At 37.5% G+C, this 26399-nt stretch overlaps 1 protein-coding gene across 3 annotated transcripts; it reads left to right on the top strand.

Moving 5' to 3' along the window:
* Nucleotides 1-26399, top strand: pax3b (paired box 3b). Of its 3 annotated transcripts, none has more exons than XM_066709303.1 (9): nt 1-400; nt 1187-1422; nt 1946-2072; nt 2634-2777; nt 16614-16813; nt 18338-18503; nt 18836-19047; nt 23276-23519; nt 24526-26399. In XM_066709303.1, the coding sequence occupies exons 1-9, from the start codon at nt 316-318 to the stop codon at nt 24558-24560; spliced, it is 1449 nt and encodes a 482-aa protein (XP_066565400.1). In that variant the 5' UTR covers nt 1-315; the 3' UTR covers nt 24561-26399. The 3 variants fall into 3 exon arrangements, with proteins under 3 accessions (XP_066565400.1, XP_066565399.1, XP_066565401.1); XM_066709302.1 differs by having other exon boundaries at nt 1943-2072; XM_066709304.1 differs by having other exon boundaries at nt 1943-2072; nt 23276-23524.

The raw sequence follows: 26399 nt of genomic DNA, 5'->3' as shown, positions 1-26399 counted from the left end.
TCGATCTGTGTCAACAACAACAACGGCAGTGGTATATGAAGTGCTTTATCTAGTGACAGATCTAGCAGTGTTAGATCTTGAGCACTGTGCTGATCACCCCATTTGATGAACTTTTCAGACATTTCGACTTTTGCCTAAGTTTTGGGGGGATATTACATCACTTGGCAGAGAAGGAAGTGCCTCGTAGCTGCATAGAAGCACACAATCGTTACAGACTGGACTACCGATTTTTTTTTTCTTTCTTTCTTTTTTCTTCTCAATATTTTTAAACTTCTGACACGTCAGGTCATAAGTGTATCGAAGTGTGCAGAAGAAATGACAGCAATAGCTGGGGCAGTGCCAAGGATGATGAGACCCACGCCAGGACAGAACTACCCGCGCAGCGGATTTCCACTTGAGGGTAAATTGACAGTTTCCCTGGCTTGCACCCATCCCGATTGTGTGTCCATGTTCTTGTTATTGTTTGTTGTCATCATTATAATTCAAATTAATAATCATATTATTAGTGGTGCTGTTGTGATTATTTCGTACTTTATTGAACGGTGCGGTAGAAACGCCAATAATCGCTCTTAGAAACAAACTAGCAATCAAAGTTATGATGAGCAGATTTATTTGTATTGTCTTTTTTACTTTCTTGGTGATCCTTGTGCATAGGAGTTTAACACCTCTTTTTCCGTGCAATACATTTTGAAATAAAGGCTGGTCTTAGCATCTTCTTCTTTCTTGTTTTTTGCTCGGCTAAAGCCTGTCATTTATAATGTTTCGCTTTGTCGCACTGTTGTTTTATTTGTGTTGAATTAAATCAATATTGCGTATTTATTCTTAACACGTTACAGACTTTATTTTATTTGAAATGCATTTACTGCAAAAACTGTAGTATGATCTGTTAAACGTCTTTCGCCAATAATTGTAAATGGACAAGAAGACATGGTATAAAGTGTGTTTTTTTTAAGTGTAGATTACAGAAACATGTCGAATGTTTTTAGTTAAAATTCCATTTCCAAGGGTCAAGCATTGTTGCTGTCAGGAAACATTAGAATATCATACCAGTGATCATTCCAGCAACCGAAACAATAATTGACCACATAAAGCAAGTACTTGAGATGGAAACACATTACAATGAAAACAATTGCCTGTAACTTTATTTCTTCTTTTTCTTTCCTTTTTTTGTATTTGTTTTATAAAGTTTCTACCCCTTTAGGACAAGGGAGGGTAAACCAGCTGGGTGGAGTTTTCATTAACGGCAGACCTTTACCAAATCACATCAGACACAAAATAGTGGAAATGGCCCATCACGGCATCAGGCCCTGTGTCATCTCCCGCCAGCTCAGAGTCTCCCATGGGTGTGTGTCCAAAATCCTGTGCAGGTACCAGGAGACGGGCTCTATCAGACCTGGCGCTATTGGAGGAAGTAAGCCCAAGGTGAGGCACAGAGATATGTGTTGCCATCCAAGAACTGACATTTAGGGGGTCAGCGTGTTGCTCATCGCCCTTAATGTGTTTCATGTGTCAAATAGTAATACCCAAGTGTTAAAAACAAATTCAGATTACAGGTTGTAACTGTGAGTCCTATATAGGCATACAGTCGTCGGTGTAAAACGCAATATCCCTGAAAATGATGTTTAAATGGAATGCACCTCTTAAAATAAATGCTCCTCTGGTGTATGCATACATGTGCAATTATATTTTATTTTATTTGAGTGAAATAAGCATTCAATCGTAAGAATTTAAATAAAGATAATTTGATATACGTTTAGAAATGGGTATGACATTTTAATGTTAATATATAAATATTGTCTTGTGTACAATTATTCTAAATATATGTATTTAAGGATGGTAATGTCGCCCATACAATTTTAGGCATGAGCTACTTGTATTATTATTATTATTATTATTATTATTATTATTATTATTATTATTCAAAATCTATTTTCAATTAAAGCAGGTGACAACGCCAGATGTGGAAAAGAAAATTGAGGAATACAAGAGAGACAATCCTGGGATGTTTAGTTGGGAAATTCGAGATAAACTGCTGAAAGATGGCATTTGTGACCGTAATACAGTTCCCTCAGGTATTGTGTTTTTTTATATATTATTTTTTATATACTATTTTGAATAATGTACTTTATTATGTATGTATGAATGTATGCATTTAATTATATTTGACGATAGGCGACATGGAGCCAACAATTACAAAAAATAGGAACTTGAAATGCAAAGTTTGGATTACTACCCGACTATTGCATTCCTAAATTGTAAAACGTCTTCTACTTTCTACACCCCTTATATATATATATATATATATATATATATATATATATATATATATATATATATGAAACATGCGTAACGATTGACAACAGGTGCCATTTCGTTCAGTGTTTTTTCAAGTATTGCTGTAGATTCCTAATCCAAACATTAACATAAATCTTGTTCTGAATGTGTATTTATAAACGAAACTACTTCTCACATTGGGACTGGATTAAGTGAATAACACGCTACATGTTAAACACATTTTAAAGTTGTGCAACAAGTATTTTCACATGCTGTATTTTTCGAAGTGTAAGAACATTGGGAAGATACAATACTACTGTTCTTTTATACTAATAAAAACTATAAAACTATTTTTTTAGTGAGTTCAATTAGTCGTATTATGCGGAGTAAATTCGGAGGCAAGGGCGAAGATGAAGATGACGATGACGAGATTGAAAGAAAAGAGTTTGAAGAAAACGAAAAGAAAGCGAAGCACAGCATCGACGGGATCCTGGGAGACAGATGTAAGTTGAGCGAGATCAAAAAGCATTTCAGATCTAGTTTTAGCATATTAAAAGAAGACTATTCAACTGTTGACAAGTTTTGGCTACCTGGCTACTTACAATGTGTATTTGTTTATAGTTCAATACATCGGTCATTTGATCTGATTTATTGATGCATTTACTTTTCTATTGTACATGTTAGTTGTATAGACTAAATATTATACTTTTTGATTGGACAAAATAACAATCGGCTGTATTATTAATAACTAATTTGCTCAATGTAAATTATTGATTCGTTTGATTGTTCATATTTTTCGTTCTGATTCTGATTATATACAATCACGCGTGTTGGATTTATGGTTATGAAATATAGGGTCCATATACAACGTTTGTAGTGGAGTTAAAGGGCGAAAATGGCACATTTTGCTTTGTTGTTGTACTGCGGTTTCCAGTGCGAAGAAAGTGTGTCGGAAATGTCCTATGGCTTTGTTTTGACTGCTTTATGGTCCTTATCAGGTGGTAAAAGGTTTCACTGAGGTGTTAGAGTGGCATCAAAGGGCTGGATAAACCGTTATCTGCTTTGGTAACCTGTTGATTGTGTTCAGGCCCATAGGGAAGCAATGCAGTGATGACATGGAAAGTGATTGTGTTGAATGCATATAGAAACTAACATCACAAAAATAAATAAAACCAACTTCCAAGTGATGTATAAAAAATCATCAAGTTTCTCTACATTTACTTAGTCACATATGCAGTATTATATATAGGTTATATCGTACAAAACAAACGTAAAGTATATATAAATACTTTATACCTATAGTTTCGAGTTTCGTTTATATGGAATCAGTTGTGTTGTTGCGTCACAACATCGAATAAAAATGAGAAAACTTGTATGCAACTGAAAAGTTTCAATTCATTTTTCGTAGTTTCTTCATTTCGGACGAGAAGCGCGACACACACGTCTTACGCGTTATAAATTGTAGTCTGTTGTGAATTAGCTTTTTAGATTTTATTTGTGCATTTAGTTGGACCAGTGAGGTTTCTACTGTATTATAGCATTCATAAGAATAGTCTTCAATACATAAAAAAACATGGTTGATGATGTGTATATTGTTGATAGACCACTTGTCTTTGTATTGGCTATATTTATTATAGATGTACCGATCACACACACATACATGCATATATCATCATCATCATCATCATCATCAGCCTATAACGATCCACTGCTGGATGAAGGCCTGCCCAAAACATTTCCACTTATTTCGATCTACAGCTTCTCTTTTCCAGTTTATTATTTCATCTTCCCATCTTTTAAGTGGTCATTTTCTAGGTATTTTTTTCCTCATCTCTTGGGATCCATTCAGTAGCTTCCTCTGTCCATCTTTGATTTTTTTTTCTTGCAATGTGTCCGGCCCATTGCCATTTTCACTCTTTCAATGATGTCACATATGTTGGTTTGGACCCGGACAAATTATTTTCTTTTTCTACCTCTTCTTGTTATCCCAAGCATCCATCTTTCCATTCGTCCCGTAGTTTCTGTATTATTATGATTTATTTTTTTGCGTTAAGTGACCAGGTTTCAAAGCCGTAAGTGAGCACTGGCAGTCAGATGGGATGTTTGATAAAAGTGTTAAGGAGTCGGTGGGGTGCGTCCACTTGTCCCTGGATGTTCAGGGGGCTACTTTAAGAGGCTACTGTACTCAAATATTTCCGCAAAATAGTGCAAGGAGGAGACAACAAGTCCCAAATGAGCTGATCAAACATTTGTACAACTGTGCCATCTTTTACAAAGCCGTCCTTCAGTACACAATCAACACTTGGAGATGAACTTGGAAAACAAAGGAGGGAGAGTCCATTGAAACTCACACTTCAGCTTTTGGGTGACAAAGCCCGGGCTCGCAGCAGCTTGGCCGGGACAAAAGAAGCCAACCTTTTTATAATTCAGAGAGAAAAGAAGAGAAAGCAGAGCCACAAAGGGCTGAGAAAAGACATTATGAGCTGGCAATGAGGGATGAATTATTCAGTGATCTCCAAGAGCTGCAGCTCCTCGCAGTTTTATGGACTCTCCACCGTGGAAAAATGGCCGTTTTCACCTACAAAATGTTTCTTTTGGAGTCTTTTAGGTCGTCTAAAGATGCCGACTGCCATTCAAAGATACAATTGAAGCCATTCTTTAAAAAGGCAGGAGCAGAAGCATCCCTTTTCAGACCCGCCGCATTGTTCGTTTTAACACATTTTAAACAGCGTTGGTCGAGAGAGAGAGAGAGAGAGAGACTTGTTGCACTGTTTGAAAATCTGTTCAACAAATGAGAAAAACGTGATATAAAAATGAGAAATTGTATTGTAGTGTCTTTTATGCTAAAACCCATTTAAACCAACTTCCAACTCTTGTGACTGTTGATCACAACTAAATTGCGTGAAATAAACAAGTGCGTGAACAAATGCACCCCTTTTCGTATGCATTTTTGAATTTTATTTGCGGTAGTGGAAGTTGTCATATTAATTAGCATTAATAATAATAATAATAATAATAATAATAATAATAATAATAATAATAATAATTCCGAATCGAAGTTCTAGAATTTTACAATTAAATGAATCGCAGCAATACTTATAAAACAAACTACCATGCAAACAAACAATCATCATCATCATCATCATCATCAGAGCGACACACGCAATATTAACTAATATCCTAGGAGCTTGTTCTTGTTGGGATTAGCTGTATTAATGCCGTAATACCCTCTCCTGGCCCTCTTTAACATTAATTGGGTCCTCTAAATGTTTCTGTTGCTGAGCTGTGTGACATTTCATCATTTGGAGAGTGTATTAAAGAGTCCTGCCCTGAATAGACACCCATGTCTCCCCGGAGAGGGAACTGGCCCCGAGGTGTGGTCACAATGGAGTCGCCCCAGTCATGCGCACTGCCCCCATATGCACCCATCCACACAACCCCAACCCCAACCCCCCCAGACCGAAAATCTCTTCAAGCAGATTAAATCGACTCTTTTATTTCTTCTCACTTTCATCTCGGCCCAAACCCGCCCCTTTGGCCTGGGGGCGCACATTCGTGAAATGTCTGTGCCCGTTTCAGGAGCCAGGACAAAGGCGAGCAGTTTCTAGCGAGGGCTACATCTCCTCGATGGCTTTTCCTGTTTGTGATTTTTTGTCAAACATTTTTCCTTCATGCTGTAATGGAATTAAAGACAGCTGATTACTGTATTTTAGACACGCGACCGGCTGAAATATTTAGATGTCCATTTACAATCAGTGACTTGTTGCACTCACTCTGAACTGGCTGTCAGGGTCGGGGAGGGGGTACAGGGTCTAGTCTGACCTTATTCTTCATAAGAACACTTTCTCCTGGCTCAAACAATATCATATTCATGGAAACATTATATTACTGTATGTACAATGCAGTGGGAGTCAAACGTCAATTGCATGCGAACCACCACTTTGGAGAGATTTCATCCTGCATTATTGGTGGTATATGTATTGGGCATGAGGGAGGGATTCTCACGGGTAAAGCAGTAAAACAGCGGAGGGAAATGAGCCATATCTGCAAACAGGTCTCCTGTTAATTTGGGAGCAAATTGTGCCTAACGGGCCGCAATAAATCACATTTTAGAAGAAGACAATTTGATGGGAGGAGGGCTGTCAGACCTTCACTAACATGAGCTCGAATTCCTCTGCTGATAACATTACAAGTAAAATCACATTGTAACTATTATTTGATAACATGTGATGCATTTATATTATTTTAAAATTATTATCAGTATTTGTAAAAAAAAAAAAAAGGAATGCCAAGTCTTACAATAAGTCTTTTAATGCTCTACTGATATAAACTACTGATTATATTTCCATTAACACTTTATAAATTCAGTTCTACAGTATGTCGAAATGAAAAGCTTATGGGCAAAGCTGGTGTTTGTTCAGCACCCAAACTAACATTTTCATTCCACTGTTAGATCCTCATTAAGGTTGAATTTACAGATTTGCAAGGTGTAATTTACGCTAAGATCAAAAGAGGACTGTGCTCTTAGGCTTGGTATGAAGTTAAATATTTTACTTAACAGCTCAGTTTATTCCAAAGGAATCCCTAATGGAAGTGTTAATGGCTTTAGATAATGCTGCCTGTTGGACAGTACAGATGTAATTCCCATTCAGTTTTGCGTTTTATGCCTTTAGAATCTCTGCAGTTGTTTTACAACTCAGAATTAAAATCTGAAAAGGAAGTTTTCAGTATCGTTGGCCAAATATTGATTAAGTAGTTGTTTGCAGAGGCCATTGTTGTGCATGGAGGGGCCAGTAGTCCTGCCCCTTGTTGTTCAGTATCTTTTGTCAGATTCCCTTAAGTACTGAGATCAAAGCCAGATCATTTAGATTTATTTGTCTGGGAAAATGGTCCTAGGTTCTGATAGCCCTGTGTTGCAACTCTTGAGAACCACTCCGGACTTACCCTGGCACTTCATTTGTGACAGATTCTAGCATTCAGGAGAATGGTCTTTTCAAATCTTTTTGCTACCCGTCAGATAAACACAGGGAACAAAACCTCTGAGAAAGTAAGGCATAGTGGGTTTCAAGTTTTGGTTGGAGCACACTTTTGCTCACCTGCTTTAAAAATGTTATCATATGATCAGTCTATTTGTTCAATTGTAAATGCATAATAAGCCTTGACATTGGCAGAAAATTAAACTGCATTAAAATGCCATTAAAATGCCATTCGCACACTGGAAAAGTGTCCAGCAAGGTTTCATATTGCACATTCAACAAACAGACACACACAAGCTCCTGGCGAATTTAGATTTATTTTGCAAACGAAACAGCATGACGACACTTATTTTCTTTAACAATGATCAATTTCAACAATTGCATAAGGTATATTCAATTAAGGCAAACATTACTATATATTTATAAACCAAACTCCCCCCCTTATGTATTCAGAGACTAAAAAAAAGCTTATCTCTTTTTAACCTCATTTATTTAATTAAAATTAGCTAGAGTAACAGAAGAAAGCAAACCTCGTCTTGGGGATCTCCATTTATACTGAACAAAAATACCTTTCAGAAATACAAACAGTCAAAGGGATAACTTTATTTTTGAAAGGGAATCCTGGAAAGGCTAATTGAATAAGCCTGGATCGTTCAAATATGTCATGGTGAGTGCAGTCAACATGTCATAATTAGGTTTATTGAGGAGCATTCCAACAATCTGCTTCCATTCTTCTTGCCTCATTGTCCACAACCAGGCAAATAGCCAGAGGACAAAAGGAATCAAGTGCTGACAAAACATGAAAGAGCAAAAAGATTTAGCTGCTTTTATCAAAGAAACTGAGAAGGACTTTGTTTGTGTAAATAAAGTGAGTAACTGGCTCTCTAGCATTTAGCCAGTACTGTTCTCAATAGAATTTAATCTTGATACACTGGAGCACGGCCAGCGAGGAGGGGTACTTTTCACTTTCGACATGTTTAATTTGTAAATTAAAAACATTTGTTTAAAAGCAAGCCCTCGGGAAGTGTGGAGGTAAACTCTGAGTTCGGAGGACTTAACACTTCTACGCGTCCCGAAATGTAAACTGCGTGAAGTAACTGAGAATATTGGTCAGTTTTTCGGTGACTCTCATGTCTGAAAGAAAAACACTACTTCAGAACCAGAGGAAGACCTTAAAAATGGGTTATATGTATATTTAAGGGGATTCCTTATTACATAACTTCTACCATGTCATTTAAGGAAAATACTTACAATTTAAGCTGAGTTCATGTTTTAAGAGTTTTCTAAGCATTCTAATCACATGATAGTGATAAGAGTTGTCTTAGTTTTGGCCCAGAGTTGTTTTTTTTTTTAACAAAGGATAATTAAAGGAAGGGGGGGATGCAGAACAGGGCACATACGTTGTAGAATTTGTGCAATTATTTAGATTTTGTTTTGCAGTGTTACAGGAGCAGAAGAATCCTTAATCCTTCTCAGCTCTACATCTTCCTCTCTATCACCTTATTGGTCACCTTCGTCTTCTGCTGCTTCTGCTTCATCTTCTCCTTCTTCCTTCTTCTTCTCCTTGAGGCCTTCCGCTTGGTGGCCATTCAAGCATAAAAACATGCTTATCTGCAAATGAATGGTTGCTCTATGCTTCATTAAAGCCTCTTTTTCTTTTGGCACTCGCATTGTGACCCTCTGATATTAATTCAAAGGGCAATTAATGAATGCGGCCCATCTTTGAAGTGAGGAATTCAGGGCACGGACTGGGATGAACCTGGAGTCGTGATGGACTCGGTGTATTCAGCAGAGCGCCTTTAAGACAGTTTGAAGTGACTGAAAGAAAATGGGCAAGCGAAGGTCAAGGAGAATAGCTTCTATAGAAACACTCTCTATTTGTTGGAAGTATTAGCCAAGCAAAACTGCAAAAAAAAGCAACAAAATGAAATAGTTAATTGAGCAGCCAGACAGAGGCTTGTCAATCACTTAACTTGAACAGCATTCGACTAACAATCTGCTGTGTTATCTAATTACCCTGGGAAACACTGCCATAGGACGCCATGGCATTTTGTTGTTCTTTGAATAAGAAAAAAAAAATCAATCAGCAAACTAAGAGGCACACAGCCTTCCAGTTTATATTGTAACAGCAGCAGTGCCCAGACAACAAATGTTTTATGGCAAGATTGGAAAAGTGTTCAAATGGTGTTACAATCTACAGTCCAGCTCATATCCTGTTATTCGGCAGTGTCTTTTTATCTTCTACAAAGCATAGTTTGATGCCCCAGAAAGAAAGAAAAAAATAGGGCATTAAAAAAAAACCTCAAGAATGTTTTGAATAGAAGGAAGACCATAATATTTTGTGGTGAAATGGTGGCATCTTTATATTCTAAGCAGCATCAGTGTCCCCTGTCACACAAAAATGTATTCATTTATTTGATATTGATAGCTGTACATTTTAAAGGCTTTCGATTATTAAAATAAATGAAGGTCTAGGATTCTAGTTTTTTTTTTCTGTAAAATTTATATTTTAGTTTCATGTGATAAAGTGCCCTTGGGGAAAAGGAGAGATTCACACAGGACAAAACATCTTTCAGGCTAACTTGTAAGTGAATTTTCATGATGGGAAGACTGAATGTGTTTTTTGGATTAATATTAGTAGTAATTCATATTTTATGGCATATGATTTTATGATTTTTGTACCTGAATGTAATCAAACTGAAAAAAAAACCTTAGTTTATTTAGAAAATGAAAAAAATAATTAAAAAATGACACACATTCAATGCACTTTGGGAATCAAATGACGGGCTTCATTCTTCATGCTCAAGTAACTGTATTTGCTGCTAATTTCCAGAAACAAACTTTAAATTTACCAAACGATTTGTTTAATTTATCTCCCCCATATACATTGCATTTGGTTATATATTTGCCTTTAAACGTTAACAATTACTTTCAGAAAATGGGCTGCAATGTTTGCTCTGGAGGAAAAACCTTTAAAATCTCTGTGTCAGTAGTATATTAGTGGCTGACATTGTGTGGAGAGAGTAAGGTCAGGCAGTAGTCCTCTTGTAGCTCAGTGAACTAAGAACAAAGTGTTAAAGACAAGCCTTCTATAGGTCAGAGTTTAACATTAGGTCAGTGTCTGTCAAGTGACCAAACCTTAAAAAAAAATGGGGTTAGAATTATATTTTGTTAAAATGACAGGAATCAATATCCTGTCCTCCATGTTAAAACAAATTGGTTTAAAACTCAAATCATTCATTTTAAAGCATCACCTTTGTTTTAAAGCAAAAATAAATAAATATAATAATTTCCAGCACTTGACTTTTCCAGATAAACAAAGCACGGCAGTCCCTGTGGGTATGTAAACGTAAACCTCAAAGGTATTTTGTTTTACTAATTACTTTTATTTCTCCAACTCATATCTACCCAAATCTCTGTGGTAGAGACCGTAGAATTACACAATTAAAATGCAAGCAACATTAACCTTTCCAGACAGGAGATATCTTTCAAAATTCAACTTTTCATACATTTTCTAACAGAATAAGATTTCTCTTCATAGGATTCTGTCGAAATCAAAACCAATTATAACTAAGAAAGATTATGTAATTCTCAAAATATTTCTCAAAGTATTTAAATATGTGGTCTCACAGGCTCAGTTAACTAAAATTTGACTGGGTAATTAAATTTTAAATTAATCCAATGCAAAATGTCTTTTTCATTTACCATAATCCAAGCAGATCATGACATTAAATATGCCACAAATACTGGTAAAAGCAAGACCAGCCAGAATAACAACAAAACATAGTCCATAGCTAAAACGAGTGCTGGTAGAACTACTGGTGGAGAGGGCTTTGTAAGATATTAAAGAAGCATGATATTAAAATGTAAGACTAGTTATGAAAATAAGCAGTCAACCAAAAAATAGAACTGGTTTATGTGTATGAAAGATTGTAGTGTTATCTGATTTTTTTTTTTTTTTTTGCAGTTTGGACAAACATATTTATGCCTTTTCAGAGCACAGTAACTGTTCAGAATGGTCTGTGGTAATAGGAAAAAAGCAAAGAAATAAACCAAAAACTACTGGCAGAAATGGTATTATACAATAACAGAAAACAATATTTTTTGGGTGATTAACTGTCAATTTATGTGCTTTTCTGTTTATGTTAGCTAAAATTATATGAGGATTAAAAATAATGTAGTTTTCATTGTCTGCCTTTTTAAACGCCTAATCAGATTCCAACGCTGTGGGTTTTAATTGAAATGTTAGTAATTTATCAAACAGTAAACTGGGTTAAAATAATCCCACAAAATATTTTTTTATGCACTTTACAACGTGCGAGAACGCAGCCGCCTCGACCAATTTGCTGTAAACTCTGCTCGGACTTTTCCTGCATGTGGTGCCTACCCGGTGAATCAAGAAATAAAATGAAACCGTCACATCCACATTACAAATGAATAATAACTGGGTCATGCTGTGCTGACATAATGTCCCAGTGTAACTGTTTATGGCTTTTTGTCATTCGAAGTATGAGCTAGATTAGGTAATGATTTATTCCTTTAACTTAGCGAGCACGCAGGCAGCTGTATATTTGGCTCCTTAGCAAGTCAAGTGAGTTCCTTTTAACAAAATGTTAGGCACAGATGGGCCATAAGCTGTCAGTTAACTATTATTCTACATGCATCTGCTTGGCTTCAATGTACTGTTTTATGCATTCAGTCAGTCACTTAGTCCCCTATTCCCTGAAAAGCTGAACTGCTCCCTGCGCAAATAAATTGTTCATTTGTCTCCTCTTCCTTTTGTTTTGTTTTGGTAACACATGTCAGCAGCTCAATTACCCAGTTCATTAACAGCTCCCAAAGGAAGCAATGGCCATTCCTCAATAAGAGGCCATAATTGGTGCACATATGGTCAATATTGGACCTTCTCTGAAACTCTACCGAGGAGTGGCAGTGCTTACTTTTTCTTTTCTGGAAAAGCGTATTTTTTATCAGTGTTTGCTGCATAGTTGCTGTTAAACAAAGTTTTATTGTATCAATATCTGTTCGGAGAGGATTCAAGCAGCGTATGAAAAACAAAAGGCTGTCATGAATGGCGTACTGTAAAAAGCCAGTTTGATATCATCTTACCTTGGTAAAATAGTATGGCGGAAACTTTAGGTCAACTTTAAATATATTCATGTTTTTGTGTCAACATTTTAAATTCAGTTATGTTTTTTGTTTGTTTCCACACTCATTTGTCTTTAAAATGTTTTAGTCTTTTGTTGCAACACATCTGCCGCTATCAGGGGGTTTATGTGACTAGCATATGAATGGAAAAACGAAATAGATATAAGCACCTTGCATTAGTTACATGAATATTATATATATAATATAATAAATGATTTCCTTTAAAATGCAGCTCTTTAAACTTTTTCCATATATAAATTGAAAAAGTAATAAGGAGAAAAAGCAGATCATTGTAATTATACAATCCTGCCCTTTATATTACTTATGAGTGTTGTTGTTGTAATTATAATTATAAGAAATAATAGTAGTAGTAGTAGTAGTAGTAGTAGTAGTAGTAGCAGCAGTAGTATTATGACAGACGCAGACTGCAGTTTGTTTTGGCTGGGGATCATGGTACTTGACTAAGCTGCGTGGGGCTCCTTTCACAATGCAACACATATAGCAGGCACTTTATCAATTTAAAGTAACAGAACAACACAGACCTAACACGGTAGGCCGTTTCCTTTTCTTCTGACACCGAGGGCCTGTTTTCTGCCCGCAAGCGAGGGGCTTATTAAATCATTAGTGCTCGCAGGTTGGAAGGCGCGCGTGGGGAGTTGTTGAGTGTCAGAGTTTATTTGCACCATTTTGGTACGCACAGACCTGTCAGAGTGAGGGCTTTCCTGTTAGTGGCCCCTCACAGAGAAACAATGATACCCAAGGGGAAGGGGCATATGAAAAGGAGCTGCCTGGCTGTGGAGGCAGCAGGAGGTTCAGAATAGATTTCCCCACCTGAGGTATGCATCTGTAAGCACAGACGAACGAAGGCGTTCTTGTCTGGTAAATTGGTTGTGCTGGTTATGCTATAGAACGACAACGTAGAATCATGCTTTGTGCCTATAATTGCGAGGCTCTGTCTCTCTTTACGTCTAAGAGTCTCAGGGGTACCTTTGTTGTGCTATTTTGGGGGGAAATTCAAATTAAAAACTGTCCACATCAGCATTTCTTAAATAAGGACATTTGGGTTGTTTCACAAAAGCAAATACAGTTGCTGGGGTAATTTTCTTAGGGATGATAGAAACACACTGAAATCGTCAACCTCTGCCTCCATTCTGTCAATTTTTTCTTCTTCTTCTTCTTCTTCTTTTTTTTCTTTCTTCCTTTCTTTATTTCCCCCCAACAATGCTGGTGTCTGGACACATTTCTTAAAGGAACAAACCAGCTTCGTGTAAATATGGAGCGTGTGGGGGGAAAACTTTCAGGTGCTCCCAGGCTCCATATACAAGGAAGGTTGGATTAACCCCCGCTGTGCATCCATCCCCAGCCCCCAGCTCCTCCACTCCAGCCTTCATTGTGTCTCCAGCACCCTACCAGGCAGGTGTCAGAGCCCTGAATGCGGGCAAAGGCCCTGTTGATGGATACCACAGATGGAGCGTGGAAATTGGCAGAATAGGCTTGAGCCACAGGCTGCTTCTTAGAGCGCAACAAAGGCAGCCAAATAAGTCAACAAAAAAATCCCAAGGATCACAAAAGTAAAGTGTCATTTGCCATTAACTCTGAGTCCATGATGGAGTATCAGAGTTACTAAAACCCTGCCTGGCTTGCAACCGAGTAAACATGATACAGTAGTTTTAGATCTTTTCAGTTTGCAGGGTTTGTTTTGTTTGTTTTGTTTAGTTTTCTTCCCCCTTGCAGGAAGAGAAGATCCCGTTTGTAGTCTGGGTTTTTCGATCATTTTTTTCTTTAGGAGCGGCATTTCTGTTGTCCTGTGTTACTTTATGTTACATTTATTTATTTATTTTTAATTTGTGTTTTTTTTAGCAGAGGCACTTCACTTTGTACGATTTATTTTAAATAACTACTATTTTGAAACGTGGGAAGAAATTACAGTCACTGAAAACAACATTTAATCTAGGAACTCACATAGGAGGGATAGATGGTTTACAATTACTTTTTATAGTTCGAGACATTGTATTATTCTCAATAGGCTTGCAGTGTACATCTTGTTCAAAATTAATTTTGTTATGTCCTTCAACCACTTCCCTGCTCACTGTCTCTGTTCCTAATGTAATAAAGAATTTGCCCGGTGACTGTGAAAATGATAGAATTCCCTGTGTCCAAATCCCTATGAAATCAGACCGAACTGCTCATAACCCACAGTGTTAACTAGGAAAAGTATTTCCTGAGGTCACCAGGGGTCGAGTACAAAGAGAGATTCTCAATTCAGTAATTCCTTCTTTAATTAAACTTTATTCTAAGGCTATCGGTTGCTGCTACTCTTGATTATCCATACCTCTTTTTCCATTTTTTCTTTTTAATCCTGGAGGAAGAATTTGACATCCTGGTCAACATTATTACCTTGCGGTTCTTGATCCCAGTTCTAATGGATATCTGCATCATCTTTTTCTCTCTGGATGGTAACGCTATTGGACTCTTCCCAGCCAACATATTAGTGAATGAATTTGATATAGTTTCCAGCTGAGTTCTCATAACGCCAGACAATGTCAAAATCTGATAGAGGCATGTGTTGAAATGTTTTCCTTTATTGAAAGAAGGGACAGTAAGGAGCTTTGAAATTAAAAAATACATGAGAGAACCAGCACAAGCTGAGAATATACATCTGCATGCATCTCAGACATTGAGGCATCATCCAGCATTCAGTTTATCGCCAGCACAGAAAGAAAAGTCTGTTTCACTTAAGACGGTTGCAATTATTTGATCTTATGTACTTCACTGTCATTTAGCACTTATAAAAGAATGCCAACTACACAAAACAAAGACTTCAGTCCCACAAAGCCATGATACACAAATTAAGAAAAGAAAAAAAAGCTTACAAATCAGATATATTACCTACCTCAGATTTGCAGTTCTTACTGGAGCAATTCAAACGTTGCTCAGTGCTTTAAATTTCAAAATTCTGCTGTGAACTCTTTCAGTCTTCAATAATGACATATGGATCTGATGGACTGAGAATGGACCCCAAAAAAAGGTGTCTGACATCAGACAGACCCAGCAGAACTTATGGCAGTGCAAATGCAGGCTCAAGTGTATAGACAATAGGTGCCAGTCATGCAGGCTTTAGTTCCTTAATCATTTTTTAATAGACTAAGTCTCCTGCTTTGGTACCAGTGCTGAGCGAACAGCTTAGAGGAGCCAATTCATGCGCTCTTCTGCTGAATTACCTCCAAAAGGGACTTGTTTTTTCTCCCACGTAAATCTGAGCAAATAGATTAGTATGCACCTGCAAGGAGGTTTTTTAAAGTTCACTCAGCTTGAGCGAAATTGAATTTGTAGGATGGATACAATTGTATAAGACTGTCTCCTCTGGCTGGATCAAAATTAGCCCTTTGTGTTTGCTTTGTCTCCCCAATCACACACGAATGCCTCAGAATCATGTTCGGGGGATTATTTAAAAGCAAGGAATATTCAATTACAATTGGACTTTGTTTGCACACATGATACGTGGTATTACACCCCCAGAGGAGGTCACACAATGTAAACAGTGAAAACCCAAGGACAGGCAAACACATTCACTTGCTCTCTTTTTTGCGGAGAGAGAATTTTTAAATTTATCTCAATAATTTTGAATTTTCAGGAGTAGAGCAATTTAATTGTCTAAACAGGCATCTATTAAATGCATGATATGTGAGTGTAGTGAGGGTTCTTGTTTTGACTAAACTCGAAGTGGAAATTGGTGAGAATAAGTCAGTTATTCTGGTGGTTACTGGGATGAAAACAAACGGAGCTTGGATGTGGAAAGGATATTCAGATTCTCTGCATTTAATTCAGAGCGCCACGGTGATAATGAGTCTGGAGACTGCGTGATAAATTCAGATTCAGATCTAAAGGTCATGTTCTTTGCAACACACAGTTCTGTAATGGTCCATCTGAAGGTACAAAATCAGGGAGACTCTTTTCAGTTGCCAAGGGTGCTTATGTGCTTAAAAATCAATGTATAAATTTTTTCAGAGTGTGGAAAAGAAAAACAAAACTAATTCTGAACACTCAGAACCACTCAGAAATTACCCTGTGCTTTTTAAATTTGAGATCTTGATTTTGGGGATCTTTCTCATGTGGTACAGTGATAAGGAGGTTAGCCCCACCTAGTGCTTTTCAGACAGTTGAAACCGGCTGTGTTTTTTGACAAACATCTAACCTTTTCATTCCCCTGGACAGCAAGCCACTCGGACGAAGGTTCAGAAGTGGAGTCGGAGCCAGACCTGCCTCTGAAGAGAAAGCAGCGACGCAGCCGGACTACCTTCACAGCAGAGCAGTTGGAAGAGCTGGAGAGAGCTTTCGAGAGGACTCACTACCCTGACATCTACACCCGCGAGGAACTGGCCCAGAGAGCCAAGCTGACTGAAGCACGTGTCCAGGTACTGTCCCCTGTCTTTACAAGCAGATAGGTCCGATCACTCGCCGTAGAGTTGTGCTTCCGGATTGCAGTCTTCAGAGAATAAGAAGAGGAACATTCTTCTGAATACCCACAATTCCAAGAGCTCACTCTGTGCTCCATTCATTTACTTAGCTCCACAAAAATGTACATTTAAAATTTGGGACATGTATCAAAGCCAATTTTGGGATATGAATCAAGTAAAATTATTAAACGTGCCAGGCATAAATCCTATTTCATATGCATGTCATGTCCTGGATGCATTTATTTCATGTGTCAACTGTCTCACATAAAATGCAGTTATTGTGCGGAACTGAAAAACTCTGCCTGTTGTTTGCTGGCACACATTCTGCATCTGAAAATGTTTGGAGGTTCATATGGGAAGGAGGGTGCAAAAAGGTTTAAAAGAATCAAAAACATGCGTGTTATTTTTCTTTTTGTTTACAACAACTCAAAACATCAATTTCTTCGGGTTTTGCTTTCTAAACAAAATGTTTTGATTCAAACTACGTTGAATATCTTTGGTAAAATGGGCCCAGACACATTTGTATACAGAAATCTTGGTGTAGGTGCTCAGAATAAAGTTCTAACGTGCTTCTGTTTTGCTTAGCCTGTGACCCATATTGTTAGTAAAAGCAGCAGCCCCATTAACAAAACAGCTGCTGTAATGTAGCTTTAACCCTGTGACTTCCTCACATTCCTCCCTGCTTCATCTGCTCCCCCGAGTCCTATCATCTCCCACAAACTGGCTCTGATGTGCTGCCTGGCAAATTCTCCACAACAACTAACATATGGATATTTTACTGAGCCCAGCATGAAACCCCAGATACCAGTCAATCAGTCACAAATATAGCAAGACAAAAGACAGGGATCTTACAAAACTTCCTTAAACATTAAGCCTTGCCTGCCACAGCCATTTGCTCCAGTTTACACTTTTTTACAAAGTACATTTTAATGTTATAGATTTAGAGTTAGACACATGTATATATACACATACTAACTGTAAATACAGACAGAATATATATTTACATAATGTCTATGTGTAAATAAAACTTCCTGTTGTTTTTTTAAAGATGATTTTGGATCAAAAAACATATTTTCATAAAGAAATAGAAAGCATAATTACATTGTAAATGGGTATTCATCATGTTTCTTTTTAGCCTTTTTGTTTTCAGAAAACACATGACTACTATTCACAAAAGGATAACGGCATTGCATATAACTTACCAGACAGTCAAAGCAGATTTGTATCTAATTAGCCTAAAGCAAGAGAAGTAGTTGAACATACAAATGCCCTGAGAATACTATCTTCAGAATCACGCCCCGCCTCAGGACCCGGTTGTCAAAATATCAAAAGAAATGAAATAGGATTTATAATAGCAGCACTAAATTACATTCCCTGAAATTTGAATGATACTAGTATTTTTTATCTTTAATGTGTTCCCAATATGTCATACTGTTTTACTCCTTGGGCTAGCTAATTCTGGGAGCTTGTCTTTTTTTCTAGGTGTGGTTCAGTAACAGAAGAGCAAGATGGAGGAAACAAGCAGGAGCCAATCAGCTGATGGCTTTTAACCACCTGATCCCTGGAGGGTTCCCTCCATCAGCAATGCCCACTCTGCCACCCTACCAACTGTCCGACAGCCCCTATCCCCCCACGTCCATAGCACAAGGTAGGCCTGTCAGAAGTTTAATGGATTTGGAGTATGTGTCAAGAACCAAAAAATATTGGAAAATAAAAATGATAGCCCTTTCAGACACATTGTTAACATGATGGAAGTGGTTTACACAATTGTACACACAATAGTTGAAGGTGTTATTTAAAGAAACAAACATAAAAGTCAGAAAGAAAAAGTGAACCCTTGAGAACAATTAATGAAAATGTATGGTAAATATTTGTGTGGCGTTTTGTTTTCTGAGTTGTTGTTTTTCTGTTATAACAGTGGCCATGTAGTGAAAATATGTCTTAACCCTGTTTGTGTGTTTGTGTGCGTGTCACGAGCAGTGTCAGAGCAGACGAGCACGGTTCACAGGCCTCAGCCTCTGCCGCCCACCTCCGTACACCAGGGCAGCCTGAACTCAGCCCCGGAGAGCAGCTCTGCCTACTGCCTGCCCTCTAGCCGACATGGCTTCTCAGGCTACACAGACAGCTTTGTGACTGCATCAGGACCCTCCAATCCCATGAACCCCTCCATCAGCAATGGCCTTTCACCTCAGGTCAGTCCCTTCCCTTTTTTAAACAGAACAGCCACTGTGTCTGGGAGACTCCCGGGCTGTTTTACCTGGGGCGCTAACTCGCTGTGTGCATCACCCGGCGACAAACCACTGCATGCGATTCATCAGCGCTCATATGACATGAACACACACACTGTGGGTTTTCTTTATTTCCTTTAATAGCTGAAGCACTTATGAATGTGGGCTTGAGATCAAAACCCATTGTACACAGTTGGTTTCAGACTTGTTTGTTTTAAAGACAACATTTTCTTTGATGAATCGGCTCGTCCACCAAATTTCTTCTATTGCTCCATGAATAACAAAAAATGAACAAACTTGGCATTGATAAAATAACTAAAACTGTACGTTTTATTTTTATTTAGAAGCAGAAGATATTAATGTTCTGATTAACAATAATGTGTGTGTGTGTCTAGCAATGATTATAATGTTTTATTATTAACACCGGCATTTACTGTATCTTACATTGTGTGTGAGAGCTTGCATTTGTGTGGGTTTGGTGCTAGACACAGAATTAAACTGTTTTAAATGTTTTGCACTGACACTGGTTCTTAGAAGCGTGAAGACATCCGGATGCATGTCTTGTTAATGCATTGTCAGAAAATGGGAGCTTAATTTCCAAAACTCTGAACAGATGTTTGAGGTTCACACCGTTCGCTGCTATTAGCATTTTTAAGTTGGCATGAACCTGGCACAGGTGTTTTTGGGGAGATCTTCAGTTTGCTTTTAAGATATGTCAAAGGGGCAATAAAATCTATAATTAAAATCACAAGTTAATAAAGAGTTAAGGGCAATGGTTCTAACAGCTCTATTCCCTTTAAATGTATTTTCTGGTGAAGGATACAGAGGCAAGCACAAAATGACACAAATGAAAACTGAAAAGACAATTATAGTCAATTACACACTTATCATTGGCTATCGCCACTACCTAAACAGTAAGGGGCATTTTAATAGGCAGAAAATGAGATTTTAATGGCACAAAGGGTGGCCAGGATAACTGCTCTCGTTGGTGGGCTTTCTTCGTTTTTATGAAGCTGCGGGTTTCATGTTGTAGGCTGCATCTCTGGTTTCTGCACAGCGGTGATAACTCCCGAGAATGTTATAAACATTGTCAATGAAATAAATATTTTGCCAGAGGGCAAAAATGCCATTAATTTTCTGAAAAAGAGAAAAGCTAGGCCGATTGATTTCAGCTACAAAGAAGTGTAGATTCTGGAGTTCAAACATGAAAAAAGTTTATATTTCCCTTTGTTTCCCTTAAATGTAAATGTCTAATGTGTTCAAACAAATGGGAGCTTCTGTACACTGAGCAGACTGAACTGAAAATAACTGAATGTTATAGAAACACAGTTAAGGACTGAAAGTGAAAAACAAAAAGTGACATAAACCAAACTGGCCTTGTTCAAAACCACGTTGTTTTAAAATGTGTAATATAGTTACAGCCAAATGTAAACACTTTCATGCTCTTTCCTTCCTTGAAGTGGGAGGAGGTCATGTTTTTACAATCCTTTAAGAGACGTCTTGAGCACACAGAATTAAGTGGCTTGTTTGTTTTCTTGAGCCTAAGCACTTGAAGCAACTTGACAAGATGTTGTCTGTTGATCTAATTATGGTGCAAACGATGGGTCATCTGGCAGCTCTGCTTTGGCCATTAGCACCTTGCACCATCTACAGAAATGCCGCTCTCGCTTTTATAGGCCTGCTGGAACTGTTGGGAAGAACTGTGCTCTTATTGAAGATTCATAATTATGCAAGGCTGCAATGCTAAATTGATTGCTATTGAATAGGTTATCCTTAAAAATGTATGATAATTTAGTGTGTAATTTATGCAAATTACTTATTTTGTTCAGCTTAATTTTGTGCCCAGTGTGGAACATTTTATTGTCTGATGTATATATTTAAATTAGTTAATTTCCATTTCAGGGCATAATGCATTTCTAAATGTTTTCTTCTTTTCTAAAAAAAATAAATGCTGCAGTTGGTACATTGAATAAAATTGATATAAAAGGTAGCATTGGTCAGTCAGTCCAATTTATGTTACAGCTGCAATATATAAAACAGTTGTTGCTCCCAGTGAAGTTTCCCCTTCTGTCCCTACGTCTTTTTCTGTTGGACGTCTTGTATACTATTATACGTTTCGTGATCCCTTCTACATTGTTACTATTTTTTTTTAAAGAGATTTTATAAATGCGCTTTATAAAATAATTAATTTAGAATCAACCAAAAGCATCAAAAGGAGTATTGTTCATATATCAAGTTGCACAGTCCTTCCATTGCCTCACACATGAGTTCTACTGGCCCTCACTCTTCAGTCATCCCATGTAAAATTTCACACCAGCTCGTATCTAATCTGACACATATTTGCGGTTTATTGTGTTGTTCCACGGCGATTGTCTTGCTTTTCACTCCTAACCACTAAAAAAAAAAAAAAAAACTGCAAAGACACAACTGGATGCTTGTTGTTATACATTTTTGTTTTCATGTATTATTATTTTTCTGGCTTTTAACAAATCCCAAGCATTTTGGTGTAGGGAACCCTTACCACCCTCAAAAATTGCTGCAAAATTGACTCTCTTTCTGACGAATGGGGTCTCTGACCTGCATGTGTTTCACATTTGTAAGGAACACAACATGGCCCTCTTCAGGGGCATTTGTCAAGATTCATCTGACAGAGCTTCTGTAAATTATCCACAGACAGCATGCAGCTCCTAGGTGGGAACCCGTGCTTGGCTTCTACTGAATCCCTTACCGGCATTAGCAGCTGCCAGAGAAACATCAAAACTTGACTACAAGCTTTAGCCTAACTTCACACATTACAAAACAGTCTTTTCAATGTCCAATAAGTAACAAAGGTACAGTGTTGCAAATCCCTAACTGACATTCTTAAGATACTTGCATTAGTATTCTTACAATAATACAGAAAAACGAAGACAGACGCAAATCCCTTCTGTCTCCCCGTTGCCTCCAGTCCTCTCTTCACTGTTCCCCATCTCTTAACTGTTGTTGGCCCACTACTTTGAGGGAATTTGACTTAATGTAATAACTAGCTCATTAACAGGTATGAAGTCTCACTCCCATTAGGAATAATAAGAAATAAATACGTTTTTCTATGTTTTCTTCAGCCCGCCATATAGTTTCCTTATTAAACAGACAAGTCATGGCCAGTCTAAAAGGCAGATAATTTTTAAGGAAAATGTTACTGCGTAAAGAAACACAACTCCTTAAAATCAACATTAGCCACTCTGTCCTTAGGTTGGGAAATGATTTAACTCGAACCATGTGTCTGGATAAATGTAGAATAATATGTCACTTATAAGCAACCCAAGAAAGCAGTGATTTCAATGTACCTGCTTTTGATTAAGTATTAAGAGAGAAAAGTATGTTTTGTGGGAATTGATGCATTTAAGGTACTGGTAGTTTTAAGTTCACCATGATTTCTATAAAAACAACATGATTTGAAGAAATGCTCTATACTGTGCTGAAGATCTTTGTGCCGATAAATTTCATAAAGGTCTGTGTACATGAGAGGGTCATTTTAAAATCCGTTCACTGACACCCCTTGGCCTGGGGTCTCTTTCCTGCTCCAAACGCCAAACAAAAATTCTCTAAATTTGATTATCTTGCCACTAATCAACTGCAGGTCAATTCCTAACGTACATTTTATGAGCAGAACCGCCTTAGACAAATGTTTTTTGAAAACGTATTATTACTTAAATATTTTCTGATAACCCTTTATTTAAGAAGAGCATTTCTCTGTTTTGCAATCTGTTATCTCATGTTGTAAATGTGTAGATGTTAGGTCTGTGTTCATAATTTACACCTGAACACGGTTCACTACAAGTCTGTTTATGATGGCAGAATACAACAAAATGGTAACTTTCATAAAAAAAAATACTTTGAAAGAGAAGTAAAAGACTTGTTACTAAAATATTATTTTCTTTAAGTTTTGATAGGGAATCAAGATCCATTATTATACAATTGAATATACAATATTTAAATATAAATACACGTTTATTGATCCTTCCTTACGTGAGTGTCAGTTTAACCCCAATGAACTCTGCAGTGTGGACTACTGAAAGCTCATGGGGGAACACAAACGGCCACGGTTTCACATCATTTTAATTTTGTTTAATTTCACACCGCATTGAGGTCCGTGCGAACGCTTTGGACGAGGAGATGTAATGGAGGTTGTCTCTGTTGCTTTTCTCTGCAGGTAATGGGACTTTTAAATCCCGGTGGAGTCCCTCACCAGCCACAGAGCGACTACGCCATTTCTCCTCTGACTGGGGGGCTGGAGCCCAGCACCGCCATGTCGGCCAGCTGCAGCCAGCGCCTCGACCACATGAAGACCCTGGACAGTCTGCCCAGCTCCCAGTCGTACTGCCCCCCCACCTACAGCTCGTCAGGCTACAGTGTGGACCCGGTTGCAAGCTACCAGTACGGGCAATACGGCCAAAGTAAGGTCAATACCACCTTTTGTATTTATTAGCATTTATTTCAAATGATTTATGATTTTCCTTCTTTGTTCATTTGTCAGACAAGCCTTGAAAACAAAAATAGCTACCTTATACAGCCACTGAAATACTGCCTCACATCTGATTTATAGCTAATGTGGGATTTTCTACGCAAAGATTAGTTCAATATACAGCTTTAGTATGCCTTATTGTCAGGGTGACTGTGACCTGACCTACATCTCCTTCTTACCACTGGCTGCAGTCAATTACCTGCCTGATAATGCTTGTCAAATGGCATTGAAGTGATATAATAACGGATAAACCCGATACATTTCCGTTAAACGCAAGATAACTCACACTGAAATGTCATCTGTCCAGGGCTGTACAATAAACCCCATCTGTAAGGTTTATTTTGTGATTAAAACTATATAGATTTATTTTCTTACAAGTGACTTCACATTTTAACCCCATGCCCTTGCGTGGAATTACTCAGTGTCCACTTTAATCGGATCTTTGATTCTAAGTGGAGTGTTTTTTTATCAGACCTGGCACAATCATCTAACCAAGAAACAACTTTGGGTAATGGATATATTCCTGGCTATAGAAAAAAAATACATGTTGCACAGAGCATTTGACAGACCAGGGATACATAATCATTGTCTAATGTGCTGTCAACAACATCTTGATGTTATTAATTGCTGAGACTTGATATCCACGTGCCATTTATGTAGAAGTGAAGGTTTGTAAAAAATTAAATCGCCCTTGGCATGCCAGTATTGAAAACATGTGTTTCAACCATAGGTCAACTCTAGAATCATTATTGATTGTTGTCCCAGATTCACATTGCATTGTCAAACTTGTCCTAATAGTATAAACATTAGCTTTAAATCTTTGGGCTGCCCCTATTAGATATGACAATATTGTAAATGTACTAGAATTGACGCGACCCCTTGCTGAGATGCTGTCATAACCTTATTTATGAGATGGCCTTTCTTTCTGTATTTTACAGGTGCCTTTCATTATTTGAAGCCCGATATTGCATGAACTGAAGTGTCTACAGAAAGCTCCTAGTTAACCCTCGAATTTCCCCTGCTCCGAAACCTTGGGAGAGGGGGGGGGTTGCACTCCAGCCTGGTACAAGAAGGGTTTATTCAGATAATCAGGACCAAAAGGACTCCCTCTCGAATTACCTGGCATCTGACTCATTAATTTCACATCATGCTTTGAAAATGAAGCCAGTTCCAAGCAAAAAAAAAAGAAAGAAAGAAAAAGAAAAAGAAAAAAAAACGTCTATTCTGCATTTTATTTCTAACGAACATCAGAACGACCATTAGAAACAGACTTTGTCAACAAGTTCTTTTGCTTTCAAGGCAACACAGATGGGATATGGCAAGGGACAATCCTGAAGTGACTTTTGCATTGCTAAACTAGCAAAAACTGCCTGATGTGAAAAATAAAATACAAGCTCTCATCTGAACAGACCACTGACGCAGACGTTTTTCTACATTGTTAGCACTACTTCATTGGTTTTGGGGCCATTTTGCATTACATATGGATCTGTATTCTTCCCGGAGAGAATTAAATCTGTTGAAAGAAAAATATTGAAGGATTTATTGAAATGATTACGTAAAATCCAAAAACTTTCCAGTCAATCAATGTTTTATTTTATATACTGCCTTTTCATATTGGGCACCATAGCAGTGCTTTCTATAACATCGGCTACAGTAGGGCAGTGACTGTACAGTACAGGGGTGATACAGACAGTGCAAACAAGCGATTAGGTTTAAGAAATAATAATAATTGAAAAAGAGAAAAAATACAATTCAGGTTAAGCTTAAGAAACCTTGGAAAGAGGACATAATGCTGTATATTATTTATAGCATTAATGCAAAATAAACAAATCAGGAACCAACAACTGGCAGACAATTTTCTAGGCAAGATCATAGTGCAGAGGCAAAGCTAGAACAGAAAATATTCCAATGGTGATATTAAAGGTAGGAAGCTATGGGAAGGACACAGTGTAGATGTGTCTTCAGTATTGCATTTTATTAAGAAAAGGGTTTAACTCTACAGCTAAAAACAGATCAATCTCAGACACAAAAATCAGCAAGGATTTAAAACTGCCCCTGGGAGCCACCATTGCAAGGGTTGAGTCCCAGGGAATCTTGAAGCGTAGGACCAATGTACAGCATATAGTGTATTGCAAACTGCCTAAGTGCAATATTAAGTACCTCAGAATAAGATTTAAAAAATGGACCTATGAATATGTCTTATAGAGTATCAAAATGTATTTTTACATTGGCGTCTTTATTTTTGTATTAAACAAAGTAGACCTTTGAGGTGTCTGGTTGTGTGTATCACAAATGCTGGAGGTCGCATTCACTTCTGTTACGTGTGTGAACTGCTGATTTCGTTTTCTTTTTTCAGTAAACATGGGGTGGCTTGAACAACAGACACATTATTCGTTTCTCGGCAGAAAACAAACAGGATTGATGTTTCAGTCAGACGGAAATACAAGAAAAGCCAAATTGATTTATTGTGAAAGGGCGTATCCCCCAGTCAGTACTTCAGTGTAAATAAACAAACAAACAAACAAACAGGACTGTAGCTACTTGGCTGAATTGTTATTTATTCATGTGTATCCTTAGGTGGTGTTTAGTAAGTCTAGATATTGTCTCAGAAGTAGCACTCTGCAGTAGACTGTACATTTGTCTTAATGGTGAAGGAAATTACACGTTGTTTTTTTGTTTTTATGTTTTTGTTTTTTTATAATTTCAACTCCTTTTTGTTATATGACCGCACAGAAAGATTGTGATGTATTATGTCTTGTGTACAAATGCAGTAATATTTACTATTTATAATAAAAAAATGAAAAAATGCAAA

Source organism: Amia ocellicauda, chromosome 7 (genome assembly GCF_036373705.1).
Source record: "Amia ocellicauda isolate fAmiCal2 chromosome 7, fAmiCal2.hap1, whole genome shotgun sequence".
Lineage (NCBI taxonomy): Eukaryota > Metazoa > Chordata > Actinopteri > Amiiformes > Amiidae > Amia > Amia ocellicauda.
The sequence above is the reverse complement of the archived record's forward strand: the minus strand, read 5'-3'. Positions and strand labels throughout refer to the sequence as shown.

Coding starts and splice junctions, on each gene's coding strand:
- pax3b (XM_066709302.1), top strand. CDS start 316: ATGACAGCAATAGCTGGGGCAGTGCCAAGGATGATGAGACCCACGCCA. Junction 16,814..18,337: donor TGACTGAAGCACGTGTCCAG/GTACTGTCCCCT, acceptor CTTTTTTTCTAG/GTGTGGTTCAGTAACAGAAG. Junction 19,048..23,275: donor GCAATGGCCTTTCACCTCAG/GTCAGTCCCTTC, acceptor TTTTCTCTGCAG/GTAATGGGACTTTTAAATCC.